The sequence below is a fragment of the Nylanderia fulva genome, unplaced genomic scaffold (assembly GCF_048542155.1).
Source record: "Nylanderia fulva isolate GAGA-0341 unplaced genomic scaffold, ASM4854215v1 Scaffold10, whole genome shotgun sequence".
Lineage (NCBI taxonomy): Eukaryota > Metazoa > Arthropoda > Insecta > Hymenoptera > Formicidae > Nylanderia > Nylanderia fulva.
In genome coordinates, this window is record NW_028189193.1 from 2,357,228 (window position 1) to 2,382,210 (window position 24,983).

At 40.7% G+C, this 24,983-nt stretch overlaps 1 protein-coding gene and 1 long non-coding RNA gene across 2 annotated transcripts in view; one reads left to right on the forward strand and one right to left on the reverse strand.

Annotated features, from left to right (window-relative positions):
• LOC114943591 (uncharacterized) overlaps nt 1-24,983 on the forward strand; it is a 424,129-nt gene that overhangs the window by 142,873 nt on the left and 256,273 nt on the right. The gene's annotated exons all lie outside the window — the stretch shown is intronic.
• Nucleotides 1-24,983, reverse strand: part of LOC146725224 (uncharacterized) — a 76,204-nt gene that overhangs the window by 41,351 nt on the left and 9,870 nt on the right. Inside the window, exon 2 of the mRNA XM_085483541.1 lies at nt 13,702-13,928. Coding sequence (XP_085339667.1) covers nt 13,702-13,928 — 227 coding nt within the window. The remainder of the gene's footprint in view (nt 1-13,701; nt 13,929-24,983) is intronic.

The following is a 24,983-nucleotide window of genomic DNA, read 5'->3' on the forward strand; positions in this document are numbered from 1 at the left end:
ACGCCGTAGTGACATTTAACCGCGATATCTGTCTCTGAGTTCCAACTGTTGCGAGACGATCGAGTCTGCGATGAAACGACACTAACGATGTGCGCCAACCATTGCACCGTCGCATCGCGCCATCCATCGATCGATTACATCGTTTCTTTCTGATCGAACGGAGAACGGCTGAATGTCACGAGAATTTTATTGATCGCGCGTTACTAATACGAAAACACACTTGAAGAAGATACGCAGAAAAGACGGACAGTCGGCCATTAGGTATTTTGCGTGACGATGAGTTACGTAGCGTGATGCGATTAGATCTACGAACCATGATATCACATATATTGTGATGAAATGTTAATTATAAGCTTCCTATCGACCTAGTAATGCTCATCTATGATAAATATATTTGGTTATGATTATCGCAAAAAAGTGGGATCGTCAATTCGAGGCACCATATAAAATATAATAAAAACTTCCGTGTGAAAGGACACGCAGAAAATCGGTGCTCTTGATTGACGCTCGATTGATCCACTCTTTGATCCTTAGGGAAACGTTCTCGAAATTAAAGGCAACCACAATTCTCGAAATTTTGCGATATAAATCGGCTTTAGTAATAATAAAAAAATAATTAATATAATAATTACATGCCAATAATTTTAAAATCTATTATATATTATATCTGCATTATTTATGTACGTGAAAAAAACATTATTTAAATTTATGTACGCGTGAAAAAAATATTTAAATTTCCATATCATAATTATTCTCAACGGCTTAGTTTCGGACAACGATCGGTGTCATGAATGCAACATCGAGATGCATGTATGTTGCAGCGTAAAGCCGGTGGGGCGTCCGCGCACGATCGTGACGCAATGATTTTACATGCGCACATACGACATCATTGTAAATATCAGTGGCTATATGGCCTCGTAAACAAGCCCCCGGTATCCGAGGTTGGCCGAGAGTCGTCTCAATCTAGAATGCAACAACGGGCCGGCGCCCGATCTGCACGCGAGCCGAGATCTCCCTTCTCCGGATACTCTGTCTTTCATGCACGCTCCCTACTGTTTGAAAACTAATGCGAAATAAAATTCTTTTTTCGAGGCCTCGTAAATCTGTATACGCTGTTAACTTTGTCGCGTATTAGAGCAATATACTGTCTTAATGGAACGTCTAACATTTAAATTTTATTTTCTCATATTTTATTTCTCGCTCATGTAAATCAGTTTTAATATTTAATACTATTTTACGGGGATTATTTGTAAATATTTCTTGATTAGTCGATAAACGTCATATATAAATTTATGGTGGAAAAATCAGTCTGGAGGTGATCTGCATAATTACATGCTGCTTTAGAGTAATTTTATCTGTCATCGTAAAAAATACAAAATTTAAATCTTGCATTTTTTAATGAAAATACTAACATAAATTCTACACTATTTCTTGATTATAGTTGTTTATAAAACCTATATCGTTCTTGATGGTAGAGAGTCGTCTCGATTTTTCTCGCGCGAAACTTTCGACATGAAAAAAAAAAAGAATATCTCACTTGCTTCTAATTTCTCATCGTTGCGAGTGTTGTTATCTTGAGATTAGAACACGCTTCATCAGCCGCAAAGTACCGGAAATTCCGTGGATGGACTCGTCAATGGTATAATAACGGTAGTACAAATTGTTACTGCTAATTATTATATCGTGGTGCGCAGTCTCGGCGCAATCGTTGCATTTTAATGAGCCGTAGCACTCCTGCCGCGGTAACGCGCCGCGGTCGCGTGTGATTCGTCAGTACTAATGAAGCAATTAAATAGCTACCGCTTGTTATAATTATTAACGTGCTGTGTTGTCAGCTGCAGAACATGTCTAATTCACAGGTAGCATAATTTTATATTTTGTATAGTATCAATTTCATTTTCATAATTTATAATCTGTAAAGTATTAAACACGGGTAATTGATAAATTACTAGTTTCGCGATTTGAAGAGAAAATTATCATAATTTTCAGGATTAATTTTAAGAGAAAATTTTCTCCGTATATAGAAAAATATGTTTATAATCATCTCTGGCCTCTGGTCTATACACGGTTCATTATTTACACACATGTCAATGGTTTTTTTCTTAATATATTATTACTTTTTATTGTTTTTTAAGCTTATATTTTGTAATTCTTCTTTCAAAATTCTTCCAATATCATATTATCCTACAATTATGATTTTTAGGGCAAATTTTAAGAGAATTTTTTCTGTGTAGTTTATGATCTATGGAATCTCACTGAGAAAAAAGAGTTGTTGTATTATAATTCTGGTAGATTGAATCATTACTTCTGTTCAGAAATGGACGAACCAGAAACAACCAGACAAACATGGTCAATTTTTTTAGTTAAATCATCTAGAAATTCTGTATATTAAGAAGATTTTGACATACTAAACATAAATTATTAGAATCATTACACAAAACGTGTCTCACAATGCCAAACTGAGGAAAATGATTAATAGAAATATTTAAAACGATACAAAAACCGTCAAATATATAATATGCCCATACATTATTATGACACACATCTTTTCTAATAATAAATGGAATTAAAAAAATAACTTATTTCACTTGCTGAAAAAGATAAGCTCTTCTTTCTCACTTCATCTTCTCTTAAAGGTGGAAGTCTATTAGAAATATTATTTGATGCATAATCAAAACTTTTTAAACGTTTATTTAAAGTGTTAAAAGATATATTTTTAACATTATAAATATATATGGTCTGGAAATATTTCCACGCGGGAAGAATTATCAGGAGAAATAATGGTCTTTGATTTCTAGTCTAGATTTCTTTGGTTTATAGTCTCTAATCTATAGTTTCAGGTTTATAGTATCTGGTTTATAGTCTTTGGTTTCTAATCTTTAATTTGTAGTTTCTAGTTATTGATCTATACTTTCTCGTTTGTTGTCTTTTGGTTCCATATTAAGCTGGCCCCCCACATTTCGGAAAAGAATTGTATTATTTAATTAATTCTGTATGGAATTACTCAAGAAAAAAAAAATACAATGATCGATGGTCGTTGATCTTGTTTGCAAAATTATTAATTGACTCGAATATAAAACAAGTTTAGCTGCAGTACCATATGTATATATCATAATTATGCAATGCATTTTCTGTATGGAATTGAGTAATTCCATCGACCATTGTATTTTTTTTCTTGGCTTGAGACTTATTATACATTATATCAAGATACTAATTTCTATAAACATTTGCATTCGTTTAAATGATCGAACGTATCGCTACACGGAATGCTCGTCCGACCGACTTTCTTGCCATGCAATTCCGAGCACGCCATCGACGACGTTGACGTCCGCGAGGTACGGCGGACCCGCGGCCGTCGTGTAAAACGTCGGAACGTCATCCGTTTTGACGATTACAAGACACGAGGAGAGTTCCGCCGGTCGCTCGCAATAGGAACGAACGGAACACGATCGTAGAGCCGCCGATCACGCCGATCGCAGGGCGAGTCACCACTCCTACAGGTGACTCACTCACCACTCACTCAGTCACTATTCACTGACACGTTCGCGGCATCGAGCACGGCGGCGTATGTCTTCGTACGCGCGCGAGAAAGAGAAGAAAACGAGCGCTTCCCACGTCCCGAAACTCTCTCTCGGTTGCTTTTCAATTCGACCCCGCCCCAGGCGACGTTGTTTCTTGTCGGTCGCTGGACCATAAATCGATCCTACTCGTTCGTAGATTCGCGCGCGCGTCGATCAAAATCTTCGAATCATCGCCGACGGATCCGTAATTCGCGAGAGAGATCTCTCTCGATTGCAAACGACACAACCCTGACCTTCGTGCTCTATTATCCCGTTTCACACTAACTAAAATCAATCATTATCGCTGGGTAAGGAGAAATTTTGTAAGGAGAAATTTTGCATGATTATTATTATCATTAAATAGCTGTAAATGGCGTCTTAATCACGTGTCTTATAGAAACAACATATGAATGTTAGATTCTATATTATGTAATATTTTTATAGAATATTTTTTTAAATAATTTATTTTTCGATAAATAATTAAGATCAATGAATTATAAAAATAATAGACATACTAACTGTAATAATATTTTATTTACAACGCGGCGAACAAATGACGGCCTCGTCGAGCCGGCGAGGCATTATCCGAGAAACGTGCGGAAGTTCCGCGAAAGCAAAGACAAAAGGAGCGTTCGCGCGTTGAGGCAAACCGCACGCATGTCAATGCTCCGGCAATTAAACCTTGTTTGGCGTCGTGCCGTTTTGTTGCGCGCTCGTACTTTTCTCTCGTCCTGCCTGTCCGAGACTCGCCAACGCGAAAGTACACGCAGAAGCGCCGCGCTGATTTATTTCCGCCTCTAAACAACCGCTCGCTTTTTTCCCGCGAGAATCTGGACACTTTTGTACCTGTCTATCTGTCTCGCTAGTCGTTTGTCGTCTTTGTAATTATTTTGACTGCAGTCGTGAAGTTTTACGATCCGCGGGTTAAACTGGAGCAGTGTTCTTCGCCGGCGCGAAAAAGTCTGGAAGGAGAGACGAGGCCTTTTATATATCAACTTGACGAGAAATCATTATCGATATATGATTTTTCTTCGTCGACTCGCGGTCAGATTCTGTCAGCAGTTTTCCATATTCTGTATTAAAAATTCAAAATCTTCACTTTCTCGGAAAGAGACATATATTCCGCATGTATAAAATTCCCCTCTTTATAATATCTTTCTAGAGGATTATTCAAGTCTGTCGTCGAATTAAATCGCATGGGGCTAAATTTGCTGCACGCATGGATTTAACCGGACATATCGCGCAAGGAAATTTTTCACCAACGGATGCAACATTTTCTGTTCTGGGCCGTTTGATATTCTCTTCTGAATCCGCAGATTAAACGGCAATTTATCAAGCGACTTTCTGTCGACAGTGATCGATGTGCGACGCTCTAAATCAGGTCGTGTCCCGAAATGGTCCGATGCCGAACCGCGTCGGTCTTTTGATTGGCGGCACGGCTGGCCGAACAGGATATCAATAAATTTCATTGATTGCGCGTAATTACAGCATATACACATTTATTTGCATGGAAAGGTTATTGGACCGCGCTGCCGGCGAAGAAATGAGCGACGTGCGCTGTATCCCATCGCCGTGTTAATTACTGTGCGATGCCTAATTAGTAATTAGCCGGTGATATTTCCCTCTCTATGAATAATTAATAGTAATTTATTAATAACCCTAGAAGATTAAATCTATCTACGTGCGCGCGCGCGCGCGTACGCGGATGATCGTCGCGTCATCCTTGAATAATCTCTCCAATACTCCATGTTTGCTTCATCGCTATCATAGCTCTTCTCATTCCTTCTACTATTTGTTTCTCAACTCCTTCGTTCTTCTCCATTATATAATAACCTAAATATCTCACTCTTTTTTCACTTCTTCTATATCTCCTCCCCATTTCCATTTTCTTTTTCTCTTTCGTCCTCTTCCCATACGAGAGAGAATATATATTTGCATTATAAGAGTGCCGTAAAACCGATTATGGACCCAATCTCTTCGGCCTTATCTTTCCTATTACAGTCAGCTCTCTCGTAAAGCGACATTACGAAAGGAAAAGAAGGGAGAGAGAAATGGCATAAGTTTGTGCGCTTGGCACGTGTTAACACGCGGCAAGAATCCGTGCGAGTAGTTTTCCTCGCCTTCCTAGCTCCGTCGCACGTAAAGCGGGATCGGTCGCCGACTTCGTGGAAGCGCGAGGCTGCAAAGCGCTTTTTAACTGCGGCTATTACGTCGCCTAATTGCTGGTCATTTAAATACCGCCGCCGCGAAACAGATAGACCGCGATACGAGGAGACCGCGGGCAAAGAGCGCGAGAGTCTCGGGAAGCTTAGCTTAGGCGCCGTCGACATTGACTCTCGAGAGTGCAGTCGTTGCACTCGATAATTGCAGAAGCGCGGCAGATTGCAGGGTGGCGGCGAAGCCGCACGAAGAGTTTCGGATCGTGACGCTGAAAATCGTCGTGCAAACTTGAATGCTATATTATTTACAAATCTGGTTCACAGAATCACTATTCAAAATTCAAAATTTTTTTTTTTTTTTGGTTTTGCATGCAGAGCAGAGCGGGAGAGCATGCATTGACACTCATCCTGCCTCTTATCTTCATCTTTGCCTACTTTGTTGTAATAATCCAAACAACCCTCCATAAAGAGAATACTAGTACCTCATTCCCTCTTCCAATCATCGTTTAAATTATTAGGAAATTGTTAGAATTTAGGCTTAAGCTTCAATCTGCTAAATTAATTACAGTTATCAATTTAGCGGGTTAACTGTTTAACTGTTTATTCTACCAATTGATTCCTTACATTATTTTATGGGGCTCTCTCTCTCTCTCTTTCAGATCGAATACCGCGTTCGTTCTCTCTCCCTCTTCACGGGAAAGACGAGATTCCGGCTCGACACAAGCGTCGAGAAGAGCTCGGAGACGACGTACGTTCGTCTACGAGTCTCTCCTTTGTCAACATGTTCGGTTTATTCACTATGATTGTTCGCGCAACGTAAATTAAACCGGCGCGATTTTGACATATCGGGTTCTGAATCTTGCTCACGGAATTGTTCACGATGTGAGTAGGAATTTTTGTAAACCAAATATACCATATTATAATAATAATCTTTATTTCAGCTTTTGCCAAGAAAGGACTTGGTTTATATACCAATAGGAGTGACATCACAAATTTATTATCACATCATTGTTGTTAGTTACGCATTCCGTTAGCCTTTTAGCGTGTAATTCACTACTTGATTTGATTGTTATTGTTTAATTACCTTTAATTTATTAATTTATTAGCCGCATTCGCTTTCTATAAATCGTTTCTCATTCCTTTTCACGATCACGGGCGATTTTGATTTCTCTACGACGTTTTATGGCGTTACAAATCGGTCTAGGATTCCGAGCGTGCCGGGCTGATTTGAGGTAATTTCAGCCTCTCTCTCTCGGCATTTGTCGCACGCGCCCCTAAATGGCGTACTTTTTTCCGCGCGAACTCGGTCAGCTACGAACGGATAGTCGGACAGTTGTTTCCCGACAAAGGGGGACAACGGGATTCGCGGTATTGCGTAACACTGTGCGTGCGAGCGCGTGTTCGGCTCGGCTTTACAAGTTTTTGCACAATTCGGTTACTCGTACGGTCGTTGGACGTACACGGGGTTCGGACCAGGATTGGCGACGAGTCGCAACAGTATCTCTAGTCTCGGAGAATCTAACGACGCAATCTTTATCCGCGAAAGACGGTCATCCGCGGCTCTCGAAGAATGTCGCCACTTTTCCCTCCATACCATACTATTTTTCTATTATCCTCTTTATCCATTGCCTGTAACTTATAAATTCTGCTCTTTAAATTTTATTTAAAACTATAAGTTTTGTTTTGTTATTGTATGGCGAATTGGATAGTTTTTGCCCTTATTAGCATACCTTCCTTTTCTATTTCCTTCTCTAATCTCTTTCATAAGACCTCAAATACGAAATAATACTCGTAATACGACACTCCCGACGTGCGAAACTTTATATAGCGTTCCCGATGCGACACGTAAATCGCACGTGTATTTCGTCTACATAGTAGTGGTGGGCGATGTTAAAAAAAAGCATCGAATCGGGAGATACCATCGAATTCTCGGAAACGATTAGTTTATCATGAAAACTCCATATACTATTGTTTGCTATCTGCGGATTATTTTCGTCGTCCATCGCCAACGTAATAGGACTTACGTTTTGATGCAGAGCCGTTTTAACAATCGTATTAATTTTCGCGACTGCAGTCGCAGCGAGAAGAGGCTTTTGAAAATGCAGCCTTTTAAACCGCGAATCAAGAATGGTTGATATCGCGAGCAGCTCGCGAGACTCATAATCTTTAAACCGACGATGTGATTCCGCTAAAAGTTTCTCTTGAAACTGTTGTCTTATTTCAGTGCCCGGATTGCGTGTTCTAATAACAATTATCATACAACGACGTGCCGCGTGCTTGCTTATACCGCGTTTCGAGTGGGCGACATCTGTATTTCGCGAAGTGAAGAAAACATCGATTAAAATAATCGATGTTGTAATAAAAAGCATCAATTTTCTAAACATCGAGTGAACATTGCCCATTACTACTACATAGCATAATACGAAAAAACGATGCGAAAACTACGGTCGCATGAAGCAATCCGTTCGGCACTTGAGAATCTCGCAGTCAAACTCGCGCGCGGCTTATCAGCAATGCTATTTGCACACGTGTCACATTGCTTTTAGTTTTTGTTAATTGCTTTTAGTTGCAACGTGTTATATATCTATTACTTTTTATTCGTATAATGCGTGTGAAACTGTCATTCTACTTCCGGGCCTTTGGTCATTATTCGGGGGACCCGATCCGATCGTAATAGCGATGCGTCACAACCTTGCGGTTAAGAATTTAACTGGTAATTCTCGAGCACCTGAAAATCGCTCACCTGCCAGCTGCCGCGAGAAATTTTGTGCCCGTCTGCCTTTCAGACGCTCTCACGGAAGCGACACGTGGCTGCGGGCATCCACGTGGATCATCTCTCGCTCTCGCTCGTCGCGAAATTCGATGCAAAATCTGTGCCAGCAGTCAACATAACCCAGCTTAACTTGTTTTCGCGTGCGCGAATGTGTTGCGACCTGTGGATCGTATTTATCATTAATTCTATAGCTTACAGATTTAAAACACGTATGTTATAATGCGAAATAATTGATTAGATTGCTTTATTAGTTGCAAATAGCATTGCTTTTAGTTTTTGTCGAGAACGACGAATGCATTAGATCCCGATCATTAATTGCAATTAATCATAACAGTCCCTGCATTCTTCGTAGATTTATTAATTACGTTAATTAATTAATCCGCGGTGCTGCCGGTGCATTTGCGCCGGTTATAATTCTTGATTTATTTTCTGGTATATATATCAGTCGCGACACGCGCTGCTCACGGTTTCGTGTTGCATAAGCGCGCGAGATTGCCTTAATTTTAGTCCGTAATTAGAGAAATCTAGTCGACGCACATTTGATTCTTACGATGCTTTTCGCGTTCCGTAATGAAGAGTTGGCATTTTATTGGAGATGTAACGCAGCCGGTTTTCAAGTTACATAAAAGTTCATTACTCTTATGAATTCATTCACTCTTATGAAAGTTTACGAAAGTTACGAAAAATTAAAAATTGTAAATTAAAATTGAAATGTCATGTTTTTTGTTTCTCTATTTTCTTCAAATAAGTTTGCAAAATTTATAAAATTTGTTAAATCTAAAAATAAAATATGATATGGATATGTGTAAGAGATAGAAAAGAGAATATTGTAGTAGTTATTGCTAAAGAGTAACAAACAAGCGTTCGAAATTGTCTCTTTAGCAATAACTAACAGTGCCGCCGCCGAAGATTCAGGGATAACGCCACCCTCCCTGAGCCTTCTCGAAAGTAAAGATGCCGCGGATTACGGGATTCCTAACTCCTCGCCAGTTGCCGCATAACGTTATATCTACCTTTAACCAAGGTCGATCGTGTCTCGACAATCGCCCGGTAAGATCGTGAGATCGGCCGGCTGATGTTGGTCGGAAAGTTCGCGCGATCATAAGCAGTCAGAGAAGTTCCACTTTTGATATACGTATTACAATACGTTGGATTATACGTTGGCATTAAGAGCGCGTTTATCATTCGAGAATCGCGGATTACGATAATTCCGCCGATACCTGGTTTCTAATCTATAGTCTATGATTTATGTTCTTATAGTCTCTCTGGTCTTATCTTAAACTGGTCCCTCCACATTTCGAAAAAAAAAAAAATTTAATTATTACGTTTGTGTGAAGGTGGCGTCTTATTTTATTTTTTAATTTATAATTTAATAACATAATTTGTCTCTGATCTATGATCTCTGGTTTACGGTCTATGGTCCCATATTGAGCCTGGTCTTTTTACATTTCGAAAAAATTCTATTATTTAATACGTCGGTGTAAAGCTGACGTCTCTCAATAATAGCCGACTAATATTATCAGTCCTGTAGTCCGCGGAACTCTCCCCGTTTCCCATTCTCTCCGACTTAATCACGGCTTCGCCCTTGGGCTTTCTCACAGTCCTTGAGATTTGCGCTGATTCGTTCTACGAGTCGGCGCCGAAAGGCGTCCTCATACGATGCGTGGCTAGAATCGTGCCGGCATTATTATTGCTCGCGCGAGCGACGTGCACGCGTGGTGTCACGTGCGCGATTAGAATTTTCTTGTTAACTCGGGTCTTTACGTTCGCTCCGTTCGCGCACTCTGGCACGCGGTAAGTCCCGCGGCACGGTGTGTTCTTTATGTCGCGGAAAATCCAATTATTCTGCAACGTGGGCGAAAATATCCGAAGGTGAAAGCGGTCGTGCGAGTCATCGCTACCATCACGCTCTGAATTGCTCCAGTAATTGAAGACGCAGTTTCTTCTCCCGGTGGCACGGACTCGGCCACAGGAAGACGTACGGGTCGTTAAAATTAAGCCCCACAATTTTCGATGACCCGAATCGTTCGAGCGAAGCATCCCGAGCATCAATAATTCACTGCCGTCAGAACCTGCTGTCGTTCTTACTCGCGATAGGTGCGACTAAAAATCAAGAGGGGGGTATGAAATTTATTTCTCGTCCGTAACCTAATTTCGAAACTAATAATTCAACAGTTGATTGCGCGTATAAAAAAAAAACCAATGTCCTGCACGTAACATACGACAATTTCTTCTTGGTAATTCTAAGTCTCTCAAAACGACATCGTCTGTTCTTTCGTTATGCCGACGTAAATCAGAATTATTCTAAACACATTTTTCATTTATTTGGAAATTCTAAAAATACTTCAGACTAATAAATTCGTTTCATTATATATATGTAATACAAATTTAATAATTAAATCACGATCTGATAAATATTTTTTATTATTTAAAATTTGATATTGCAGATGTACGCTAAAAATTATTTATTTCAGCAAAAAATGTTTTTATTTTTATTGTATGCAGAGTGCTCATTTTAAGATAATTCACATGTCGTTTGCAAATCACGAAAAAAAGTTACGAGAAACACCTCATTATCCTTGTCCAATCCGGTATAAAGACCTGCCGCGACGTAGCATCTATAAAAGGCGTTCCTGATAGATAGGATGACGTGAGTCATGGTCTCTAATTAATGAATTTGTTACGAGCATAGCAATTTGTGCGGTATCCGTCGTACGCTGCTTTCGTTTAACATGCTAAGCAAGCGACATGTCTGCGTGCGCACACAGATATACAGGATCAATTCAATGAACGGCGTGAGAGAATTCGATCGTTTCTATAGATTGAGAGATTGAGGAAAAAGATCGAGATCACCGCGCAGATTTTTTTCTTTTTTCGTGATATTTACGTGTCACATATTTCAGCGATGGCATCACATATCTCGCTTTTCTTTCTCTTATTAAATGCGCAAAAAATTTTATTTTTTGAATAAAGTATTAATCAAATTTATAAGCGGACCGTGTGAACGTTCGATGATGTGTAGTGTATTCGCTTCTAGGGACTATTATTGTTTAACGGTTTAACGCTGGCAGGTCATTCTTGCTGTATGCTATACGATGTATCGTGACACGCTGCTATCCGGGTCGAAAGCGGCGATAATTTTGCGGGATCCCTAATTACGTTACATCTCGCAATAAAAGTCATTCGAAGCGACGAGGATTAAGATTACGGAACGACGTACATAAAAAGGTGCGACAGCCCGCAAAGCGGCCTTAAACGGCCGCAACGAAATATTCTCACCGCGATAAAGTTTAGCATTCGTTTTAATAATAACGCGAGTACTGTTACATAATTCGAGAAACTTTGTGAATCGAGACTGCCGTCGTAATAATTTATACGAACGCGCTCTTCGATGAAATACGAAAACGGATACCTGCCTCGCGATCCGGCAGGGACCAGTAAAACTTCTTTTAATGCATTATTAAGTATCTTTGCCGCGCATATGGCGCGCATCCTTGGACCCTGGCGCCCGTCGAGAGCGCATATTACGGCATCACGCGATCCAGTTTTTTTGCGGGATCGAAATTTACAAACGATTAATGACGAGCTGACTAGCTTCCGGGTGCAAGAGTAAGAAATCATGACACGAAATTGCTAAAGGATATATAATTCTTCCGAGCAGACATTTTTCCTTCTATTCTCCGTATGACGCTAAAAGCTCTCGACCAGTTCTAAGAGAAGTTATATCTGCTTTTTATATATATCTCTCAGATCACCCGCTTATGTCATCTTATATTATACATTCGATGACTCATCGACCGATCGGTACCGGAACTTGGCAAAACGCGTAACTCTCGACGACGACTGTTCTCCAATGTTCTCTGTAGAGTCCTTGAACCTCGCCTTCGCTAATGCACAATGCACGCGGTCGAGTTATTTACCGAGCGCAGTCGATCGATCTTGTCGAAGAAGATCGATCGGCCTTGCTAGGACCGGTCGCCGCCGCCGTTCGTTAAAACGTTCCGTCTCGGCCGTTCATTGTATCAAATTAGACGATCATTGATTTTCGTCGCGGTGGACGCGGTTCGATCTCTGGCGTAGACGCAACACGATTCTTATTCGCACAACGCCGGCCGTGAAACGAAGCGGTCGATGGCGAAATGACGCGGCGGTCAGAGAAAGAAATAGAGAAAGACAAAAGAGGAATAAGAGGCACTAATCGAGTGCAAGAGTCGATTGAAGGAGGCGGCTCCGTCGCATAACAACTTAAACGCGCCTGTAATCACATTGTTTGCCGGTAATTGCGCATTAATAGATGAGAACTGGGTCTTCTCCGACACTGCGCGGCTCTACAACGATCTCCCTAATCTACTACCTGCCTTCTACCTTGCGTAATCGCAGGCGATCGCCGATCGCGACCGGTCAAAAATATCGGACGCGCCGTTCGTTCCGTTCGCGGATTCCACGCTCGTAATCGCTCCGGGCGCTACAAAACAGTTCTCTTCTTCTCTAAGAACCGTGTATTATGCGTTTTTTTTGCGACCAGGTTCACGCGATCCTATGTCGATGCATGGTACTATCATCTATATCCTTAATTCAGACTACGCAGTCGCACGTTCGCTTCTTGTGTTGTCCGTCCATTCTCGCAAATTACTTCTTTTGAATTCGTTAATTCTTGATTTCTATATGCTTTATCGTAATATATAACTTTGTAAATTACACAAAAAAATTCTCGCGCGCACTTGTTTCACAAATTATTTCATTTATTTTTATAATTTTATATGAACTACATTCACTCTAATTACATTAGTATTTAAAGTAAAAAGTATTTTCATATTGATTTTGAATCTTTTAAAGAATATCTACCAGAAACGTATACAATTGTTTCGTGGATTAAAATCCAAAACATTTTATTTAAACCACAATTTGTATTAAATTTAAGTGTGACAGATGTGTTACCTGTTTTTGGTGTTATTCGTTTAATTTTTTTAAATGAAGTAAAAGAGCCGTTTTTTTTATTATTCAAACTTTAGAAACACTTGGTTTTTCGCGACATTTGTACGCTTATCGTGTAAAGTTTACAACAAAATGGACAACTTTGAAATATGATAATTCTATTGATAAGTATGTACACAGAATCTGTAGAAACACTTGGCCCATATAACGTTTTAGCGGTTAATGAAATTTTATTAAGTAATCTATCATTTAGTTATAACAAATGTTTCAACGCAAGAGAAAGTGGTAAATTTTTTCTACTAGTTATAATATGTGATTCTATCTTTGATTCTTTATGTTTTGCCTCGAAACGCATACACCAAAGATTTACTAAAGGTCCTACACGAAGCATAAATCGTGTGTAATGTAACATATTGTGATGTTTAGGTTTTAAAGTATTTCCAAATACTTTAACGTACATTTCATGATGTTCCGTTATCAAACATTGCAAATATTCAACGTCTTGTAATGAGAAAGATCTAGCGTTTAAAATATCAATTATTGCTCTTAAAGTCAGGTACAGTTCCCAATGAAAATCTCGCGAGATGAATAAAAAAGCATTTTAAAGGGGTGTCTTGAGAAACTCGGATCATTATTTTACAATTTTGTATACTCTCGTTTTGTCATCCGTCATTTTTAATAAATTTATCTCGCAACAATGAAATCAATAGATTTTTAAAGTAGAGATTTCAAGCTTTATTTTCATTTTGTAGAAACTTTAGCGACTCTTTCGCGCGTCGCGGATACTTAGAAGGAACGATGCGGGAATTAATTAAAGTTATGCAACGATTAAATTAACTGAATATATTCTTCAATGCAAATTGTACGTGTGAATACAGATAGGTATATCGCTCGGATTAACAAACGTGATGCGTCCGTGCGCGGCAACTGTCGAAGACGGAATCTCTCGTCATCTTAAAAATCTTCTATTTATACCTTGCCTCCTAAAACGCCCTTCGCTAGGCTTCGAGAAGCTTCGCGAATTTTCTATCTATTTTATTTGTTGGTTTCTGTCCTACTCGTCTTTCGTCTCGTCTGTAATATTTTATTTATATTTATTTGTGCCTTTGTCCTTTTTGTATATGTCAGTGTCCGTATTCGTGTGCGTGTTTTCCTTATTAATTTCAGGGAAGTATGTGACGATGTAATCGCCACAAAACCTTTGTATCTTTATTATTTAAGAAGTTATCGTCGTTTGAAATTTGATTTTTTTCCAAATTTTAAGCGTACCGCTTTTTTAGAGTAAGTGTATACAAGTTTTTATATTTATTGATTTACTAGTAATAAACTTGCTCTTTTCCAACAGTTCTGGATAATTCTCGCTTAGTTCCCACCGTTTCAATGGATTTTAATAATGGTTCTGGCCTTTAAATATTTTTAAACAATTTTTCACTTATTTGTTTCACACCTGTGATTCTTCGGGAAGATATTAAAGTTATTTCGTCTCGTTATGTGTGTGATACTTCGCGCGATACTCGGCTTCGCTCAGCGATCGAAATGATGATCTTTCTCATAGGCGAGTGTCGATGGACGATCGATTTCGCCGTGTAATTACGCCGCTGGGATAATTTGCAATACGCGAGAGATCCTCTCTCGTCCTCCTCGGTGCATTGTTTTCCATCTCGGTCAATCGAGATGGCCTTCGATCGAGTATCGAGGCAAGATAGGATCAAAATCTCAGGGTCGCTCTCGCGGATTCGCTATTCTTTCTCGCTATCGCTAGCAATGTGTAAGCATCTTCGGGGACTCGCCAGGATCTGTGCGAGTGTGAGTGAACCTATCTATTTTCAATCGGCCGACCTGAGAAATATTCAAACGCGTTTGCATTTTATAAAGCGTATGTATATTTCCATGTACTTTCAATTATTCATCATTGAGACTAGCAAAATTTTTTCTCAAATTATCTTCGTTTTTGTATTTTATTTTCACAATTATTATGATGCAATAACATATCAGAAAATTTAGATTATTTTTATGAAGCAGAATCTCATTATACGTTAAAGAGAGCATAATTAATTCAATAGCGTAACTATCTCTGTCGAATGATGTTGATTGAAAAAAAACAAGTTCTAATGATGCGCAGTTGGCGCCAGTCGATTCGTCGCAATAAATCTGGTTTCTGTGAATCCGTTAGACGGCACTTGGTAGTTGTGCAGGATGGAGGCAGTGTGGGAGTTAACGCGTCGCGCGAGTTCGTGTGTGTCACCTCTGGCACTGCGCCTTTACCGCGATAGCCTGCCGTCAACTCGTCTTTATCTCCCGGCGATGATTACAATTATTATTTCGGTCGACCAATAATCATCATATCCCGTATAGCGTAACCATTCGTCTACGATTGCGATCGGCGATCACGTACGCGCCATCCCCATCTTTTGCAGCGTCGCGGCTTTACTAGAAGAACTCCCCCAAGTCCTTCCTAGCTCGATCGTCGGAAAATATTGCGAACCGTAGACAAAGAAAATCATTACAGGTCTTTCGAGACTTGTAATAAAATTCATTTCTCTTACTTTTTCGACCGCGGTATTTTAATTACGCCAATCTCTTTCACGTTACAAGATTCCGTATTGACAGCTGGATCGTTCATTTCAAGATCGAATCTCAGACTTTTTGTTTCACGTTCAAACCTCGACTCGGACATGTGAAAGAGATCGAAAAGGATTCGTGTCGCGTGTTTTAAAGGATGACAGCAGGATTCGCGAACGTATATGCATACCGTGGTGTCGCACCGGATAGAAGGCTAGAACTTGCGTCTCGTGAGTCAGATATCCGCAGAGTTTCAGCATCCTGGAGGTCGGGGGTCGTCCGCATCTGCTCCCATCTCCATCCGCGCCTCTCCCTTTCCTCCCCCTCCGCCCTCTCCCCCTCATTCCGCTCGCCATCACAGTCGCATCCATCGCATCGCCGTGTCTCTCGGTGTCCTTGATATTAGAATGGTCCAGGGGAAGGCGCGCATTCAGTGACCGTTACATGTTGCGCCGTCTGTGTACGTACACACGCGGAGCTAAGCTAATCACGACACAAACGCGCCGAGATCGCCGAGATGACAACATCGTTTTATTATCGTTCAGACGAGTTCCATCCAATTCGCGAGATTCCGTCAAGCTGGTTTTTCTCTTTTTTACGATTTTAGCGCCCGAGGCTGCGCGGGTTTGACAAGTACAAATCATTCGCATCAACTTGACGTGTTCGATGATTTCATCGACAATCGCATTGTCAACTTTTCTCGCCGCCGATATTTTCGGAAAATAAAGGGAGAAATGATTATATATACGCGGAACGATAACTCGCGGCGAGTCATTATTGCGCTGATTCTTAATCGATTAGTTCAAGAAGCGAAGCGTTTATTGCTCGTTAGCAACACCGATGATCGCGACAACGTTTGTCGAAGTGTCGGTGGAGATGGTTGCCGCGCATAATACTCGTTCCCGAGTCCGTAAACGCGTTAAAAATTATGCTCTTCTCGAATGGCACTCATCACGGTAGAGAGATGATGATTACCTACCAGCTTTTACATATTCATCGCGCTCGCAACCGTTCTGTTATCGACAAATACGTAAAAGCATGGCAGGCGCATTACGCCAACTGACTCAGTCGTCATTGTATCTCGCGAAGACTAATCGCCGAGAGATAATCTGCGAGCAGCCTTTTCTATACTCAGAGTCCTTTACTCTCGCGAGTATATATTGATGGATGAATGTTGCTGACAAATAGAGATTGACGTGTTCATAGAGTTGTCGCGCATAATGTAGATGAAATATAGATGTAAAATTGTCGATTCTAGTTGAAAGCGTTCTTTCTTTCTCTTCTTCTCTTGATTTTAAATTTTTATACATTGCGAGATAAATCGGCGAATAAATTTATTAAAAACTTCATATTTTTAGTTTTTTAAAAAACTTTGTAAAAAAAGGATTAACGTCAGCATTATTCGTGACAGCATCTGCCTTTCGTTCCTTGTCGCGCTTTTTTTTTTTACAGTTTACAATGCGGCACCAAACACATTGTTATCAATCTTGCACTGCGTTTGCGATACTATACGATGCTAGTAATTTTTTTGAATTTGTCAAGAGTTATGGAAAAAGCAAGCGCCTTCATTGTCGCGGCGTGAGTCTACATACCATTATTTCCGATCATTTGATTAAATGTTTTTCCCCCTCTTAAACATTTATTTTCTATAACGCTGACGCGATTGAATCGAGATTCTGCTTATATTACGAAAGCGAAGCGATAAAACACGATGATGCGATAGGAGAATTTATGATACTGACGCGATTGAAGTTCGAAAGTTTTGTTAAATTATTACAAGTTCTGTTTTCTCCATTTAATTTTGTTTAAATTAACTCTCCTTGGAAAAATCAGCCGTCTTCGCGGCTAAGATTCGAGAACGTCATTAAATTATTCTGCGATGGTTTATCTTGCTTTAATTAAGCCTCAAGAGAACTGAGATTTGATACTGATCCTCTTGGAATGAGAGTTGATCAACGTACTCATTTTTCAACGTATTCAACAGACACGTGCGTAGGTGTACGTTAGTAGCAGGTTTCAGATCGTTATCGTCGATCTTGATGTCAGGGAACAGGAAGGAGTCCAGGAATCGTAGCGGGAAACGAGCGCTGGGGCAAAGTCAAGGACGCTAGTCCTTGAGCAGTTTTGATCGCGCGGAATAGATACATTAGTCGGTTAATCGATATAATTAGTAACTTGGTTATACTTCGCGCGCTGGTTATATATCCTTGAAACAACTCCGCATCTTTCACTTTCCCTTCTGCGCGGCATTCTTTCGCTCGGGAGAATCATCTGTGCGCATCACTTAAACATTTTAGTAGAATACTGTATCCTTCGTATTCCGCGATCTTCCACAGTAATCGCGATAGAGCCGCGTCATCGTTATTACCATACGCGATCTCTCTCTCTTAATTTGCACGATTCCCTCGATTTATTTATCCCGTAATGCCGCGTTTTTGCTCACATATTTCTTCGCTTTTATATATACATATGTATGTCATAAATCTTTCTCACTGCGATTGTATCTCTCCTCTCATTGGTTTCTTCAAAAATTTCCTTAATCGCGATCGCCGACGTTAACGACGGACTGTTCACGATCTTCGTGCCATTTTAGACCGACCTTGAATAAATCGCCGTATGTTCCAAAATAGTCGCGCTGTTGCTGGTCGATATTAAGGCGGGCGGATCGCTAATTCGCCGTTTTAAACGCGAACCACATACGCTCTTGTGTGTTCTTGGTGCACGACCGTGATACTTATACGGAGGTCGCCTTTTCAATAGTGACATCCGACGTGTATCGCTTATTAAAATCATCACGATTTATAGATCGCTGTCCGGCAAAGTAATTCAAGTCACTCGCTCGTTGTTGCTTTGTTGTCTTATTTGTGTGGCAGACAAACACGCAAATTCACTGATTAAAATGCGATAAACAAAATTATTCCATACCATATATAGTATAATTAAGTCTCGTAAAAGGAGAGCTGTGCTGAAAATTCGTCTTTATATTCGGCATCATATATTTTTCTTTACATACACGCAAATGAAAATTTATGATTATTATATATTTTTCAAATATTATATATTATTTAATAAACTTAATTTTTTATTTTTAATTTTTAAATTTTAATTTTTCTACATAGTTCACATATATAATTCATTGTGAAAATTAAATAGCATTGCTGATTAATATTTATGATATATTTATGATATATTTATGGTAAACACAATTTTGCGTCTTTTGCACAAAACTAATGATCGTAATTAAACTAATACAAGAAGAGCGTGATTAGATATCTTTTACGCCCGGTTGTCTCGATAAATTATTTTGATTAATGACTTCTCGTGATTATAGTCTTACGATAGATACATGTAGAAGAAAAAAATGACTATTACCAATGAATGAAATATGAACAGACAAACACGCGCGGTGATTTCTTTTGTATAGTTTTGATCTATAATAATTATTAAAAAAGACTGTTAAAAAAAGATCACATATATACAAGAGACTGCTCAGCATTGAATTATCATGAAGGAGTCAGAGAATCACTTTCCGTTTGTATCATCGTATGTGTATGCACAAGAGGCGAAATAATAAGGATGGGTTTCACGTTCCTACATTTACATTCGACCTATTGTCTCCCTCTCTTTCTCTCCGGCTGTCTTTTTTTCGCTCAATAAGCCGAGGCCTTCGCTCTTGAACCACGATTCGCTTTCGATGCTATTTTTACGCGTTGTTTTCCCCCGCTAAATCTACCGTTGCCCTGGTTAAGTAAAATTACTTAATGCCCCCCACGATCTTCGAATAACTCTATCGACATGACAAATGTCGCTCTCGGCCACATGATCGCGTATTGTAAGTATTGTAATGCCATACTCCGCGTACATAATAAGTACGCGCATATAATACGTATCCTTTCTCTCGCCTCGTCCTGAGATACAATTGTTACTTATTCATGTAATGTGCAGTGTAACAGCCCACCATTTTCAATTACGTTGATATTGAAACAATAACATCTGGGCTTTCAATTACGTAACGATCTTGTAATAATGAAAGTGAAGCGCAAATATCACACAACCAAGACACATTGTCGCTGAGTCCAAAATCATTGTCATTATAATACTTGAACAATGAAAAATAAAAATTACCTCTCTCCCCGTTCTCAAATAAACATATTTACTTAGCCGCGCGAAAAGGAAGGGTTTGAAAGCAACATGCGAAATAATGGACTCGCGTATAGAAAAATGATACGTAAAAGAACCGCGGTCTCTCTCGACACAACACGACACGTACGTGTCGCTCGGGTTCCACGCTGTTTCTCCGCGAGTCGCGAGAGAGGCACCTTGTTATATGCGCTCTAGCTTTTATCTCTCGGGTCTTGGCGGTGACGAAGCCGACCTGTCAGTCACGTACCGGGGTATACGTACGCGGGATTTGATTTTATCGGCCGCGTGCTTTTGCATACACCGGCGCCGGTGTACCCACGCTCTGGTACACATGTGTCGCCTTCGTGATGCTGCGCCTTTTCATATACCAAGTCGTGGACGCGGAGGCGACGATCCGCGCGTTCCATTTATCTCGTTGGTGAATGCACTTGTATCCCGCGACAGCAACGAAATTCAAATTATGTTTTCTTAGAAAGTTGAAAAAATTCCACGTTCCTTAAAAACCGTCATAAATTATAAATATAGCACGCGCTGGTGCAACAACTGTATACGTAGTCTAAGATGTACGAGACGATACGAATATTGTTCCTGCGAGTAACGCGTCACGGGTGCACATCCGGTCCATCGATAATACCCGCGTACATATATTTCGCGAATATCCATTAGAGTCTTCGTTTACGTGTCATCGTCATTGATATCAACCACCGGTCTGTGTCAGACGCGAAAAAGCGAAGGGCGGAGGAGGAGAAGGCTCTCTCGCACAATTATGCATATACGTATAGAAGACGGAACATTAATTTATGGTTAAAATAAGGGCCCGGCGTGTGCGCGCGCATGTCGGCGCGTCTGTTGCCGCGGACGAGCGTGGGCGCCTGGAGTGCCTCGCTTAAAACATTTCTCTGGTTCAGCTCTGGGTGCGTTGCGCCTCCAACGAGCCTCACAGCTGAGGCACGACCGCGTGTTTGTTATTTGTACTCGCGTATTTATGCGCGTATATATGACCGCATATATACGTGTGTATAAGGGTGCGCGAGCACTCGCGAACATACGATACACACACACGCGTGTAGGGTGGAGAAAAGGGAGGGAGGGACCAACCTTTTAACCCCTTCTCCGACCGGGCATCACCTCCGAGGTCCGCGAGGCGGACGATTAATAACCGAGGTGCTTCGAATAAATTAAAGCACTTACTTATCTCGCGCGCGGAGCTCCGATAGCGCGGCCTTTGTCGTGACACGACGGACATATTCGTTTGGATTCGTTCTCTCACCTATTCACGCGGCCCTGCTTCGACCGAGGAGATTGGTTACACTCGGCTACTTGGGTGGTTTTAGACCTAAAAGGGACAAGCCGCGTAAACGTTGACGAACGATGCCCAAGACGTTATCTTCTCCGTTCGCAACATCTACGGGTATGTGTACGTGCATCTTACATTCTAAGGGCGGGAACTATCTCCCGATATCATCGATCATTGTGAAGTGGATGTTCAAAATATACTTTTGGAATACAAGTACATTTTATATTATTAAATATCTGAACCAGCATAATTAATTTTATGAATACGGTACAACAAAATCTCGTGAAATAATTGATTTCGCATTTACTCTTTGAAGCGAAATTACTGGATCTATCTTGAATCACCGCGTGTGAACAATTTTCAATTTCACGCCGTTGCGAGAACTCGTATCTTTCATTGCCTCACCGAGTCAACGAGTTCAAGATTTCCGTCGTAGATCGATGCCTCGTTGCTATCGACGCGCGTGCACTCAGTCCGACGGTAATTAACCCATAAAGAGAAGGAGAATTCTCTCTCTCTCCCTCTCGGTAATGTGCAAACATAAATATTCTTTGTGCGGATAAACATATATAGTATGCACTCGCGGAGACAATGGAGCGCGAGGCGTTCCGATCGCTTAACGGTATAGAAATATCCTCCTCGACCGACCGACAGAGACAATCGCGGGCTGAGCGAGCGAAGCAGGTCGACGACGTCTTATTCCCGCGGCTAAGGTCGTACCCTTATACGACGATCTATATAGCACACGTGAGGGGAGAGAGGCAGGAGGAGGACAGAGAGTATCGGACAAGGCTCTATCCGACATCGTGCAGGAGCCGGCAGGTTCAACGGGGTTTAACCTTGAGGATGATTAGAAAGCAAAAGATCCCACCGTCGTCCTCTAGCCGCGTACGGTGGATCACGACTCGTTCTCGCTCCTGCGCCGGGGTCTCTCTTCTCGCGGTAGTTCCCGATGCCCCGCCGAAGATATCTGGGGCAATATATCTTCGGAATCCTGAAACACGCGAGAGCCGGTTGATCCATAATCAGAGAAATAATCGTGCGAAAAGTATGATGATTGTAGCCTTTACGCAAACTGCCTCTCTCGCAATTCGAATAGACTGGGGCGAGGTCATTTTTAGGATGCTGATTACGGGAAAGGAATCTTCCAATTATATCGATCTGATGTATTTTCAAATAATTTATTATTCGGAATTTCCAGAATTATTTTCCAAGTTTTAATGAATATTAAAAAGTGTATCTTGAACGATATATTTTATAAATATCAGCATATTTAATATTGATTAATGATGAAAAATTATTTTAAATATTAACAAAATAATATGGATAATTAATTTAATTTCAATTCATCATCAAGATTCGTTTTATAATGAATTAATAAATTATCCTGATGCAAAATAATTAAATAAAATTTATTGAAATAAAAAAAAAATGGAAAATAGATTTAATAAATCTGACAAATCATTAACGAATCATTGTCGCTCTGTTTTCGAATTCTCCTAAACGACTTTCAGTTTCTTAGTCCAAGTCGAGGGTGATAGGATTTTGGCAGAAAAATTCCCAAACGCGAGACTCATCCGGTATAATTGAGGGTTCGCGGTCTTATTCGGTCGATCATACATCGAGTATTGCGCCTCTAATTTTCGTAGCGCTTCCGAAGGTCGTTCTCACGGCGAACAAAGTGTGGAAAACGGTACCTATTGCGTGGCTCGCGGAACGAGCGGTTAGTCGCACACACATGTGGTCCTAGATTAAACCTACCATTATCTTGTACGACGTGGTCATAAAGATCACTTAAAATTACTCGCGATGGTAATTACGGATAAGTGATAGTCATTACACACAGCGTACGCGCGAGTCGCGTTCGATTCCTGTCGAGAATCGGTTTTAGGCGCGCGATTAGCGGATTAATTGATTTCACTATCGATAAATTCCTCCTATTAAATACGAATTACGACCACCGAGTCTATTCCTCGGATAAAACGTAAACCGTTAAAAATCGTCTGTAATGTAACTTCACATGTTTCATCAAGGTAAGAAAGAACAATTACCGACTCGCTCGCACTTCCGCTCCAACGCGCGGCGCGTTTGATCTACGAGTCTATCAATAGAGGGACGTTAAATTAATACATTCGTCACGGCGATCTCGAAGCCGCGCGCCTTCGATCGGGCAGAAACGAAAGCGCCGAAAGTTCACGCGAACGTACCAACTATACCTTTCAGCATCGTTCAGCCTCACAACGAAACGTATACTTATCCTCCGTTGTGTAGCCATTAAACCGAGCACGGGTATATACCGGGATCGATACCGTTCAAAGTCTAATATCCCTCGCGCGGCTTGTTAATCATATCAGCCATCGTATCGAGTTCGCTCATGCTTGATCACTCATAGTTACAAGCGAGAATGAGCGCGGCGCGCGTGACACTCGTATCCGTGGCTTTTCAACCTTCGGCTTTTATCTCGACTCCATCGCGGGCCGCTCCTGTGTTAGGAACGAAGGAGACGAATCCACCTGTCGAGACATAGACCTCGGGCGCCCTTATCACGTCGACGAAGATCGGTCGCTTTGATTTAATAAGTACATTCTCTCTCATTCCTCCGCGCGATGACGCGATCTTGACACGGGCGACCAATGTGTGTTTGCGGACTTCGTACCATCGCGGAGCTTTCGTGAGCTCGCGCTCGTGACTTTGCGAGCTCGTGGAGCTCGTTGGAATGCGCGCCGACCGGGATTCGTGGCGTCTCATTTGAATTCCGCGCGGGTATCGTTCGCTCCATCGAAGGACCCGGTATGCGGAGCCCTTCGGGGATCGCCTTTTAGGTTTACGAGCTACGTAAAGCCGTCTCTTGTCTCCGCGCGATCCTCCGTTTCCGTCGATGTCCGCGAGTTTACTCGGGTCACTCGAAAAATATATTATACGGCGAGTATGGAGATCTTGATCTTAATACGCGCCTACAAATTTGCATATTCCGCACCTTTTGTTGCGTCTCGCCCCCATTGCGAAATGTATTTTTACTGCTCAACATCTGCCCGCGTTCGTTGATGAGTTATCTCGAAAGTCCCGTTCTCTGAATGCATAGATAAGGCGCGTATAATTTTATTGGTTGGTATCACATTTTTTACTTTAACAATTTCCGCATTTTTACGCGAGTTTTATCTAATGAGGAGAAAATGTAGCACTTGTCGACGCTTGAATGTGCGTGTACGCGAAATCATTAGCCTATGCGCATGTGCATGTAAACGCTTGTTACGTGGGAGTTCTGTTTGGAACATGCATTATCTTGCTGTCGTCGAGTGTCGAGATTGACTAATGGAAAAAGAGCGCAACTCTTCCACAACAAGGGCTGTCACTAGTTCATTCTGTTGTCTTAGGACCAAGATGTATATTTATTCTGCAAATCGAATTTTACATATTAAATTTACATTTATTTAATTTTACATATTAAAAATAGATAAATATAAAATTATATACATGTATATAAAATATAAGAATAAGTACACATATTATTTATTTTTATATTTGTTTTATTATTATTTTATTACATAATTCAA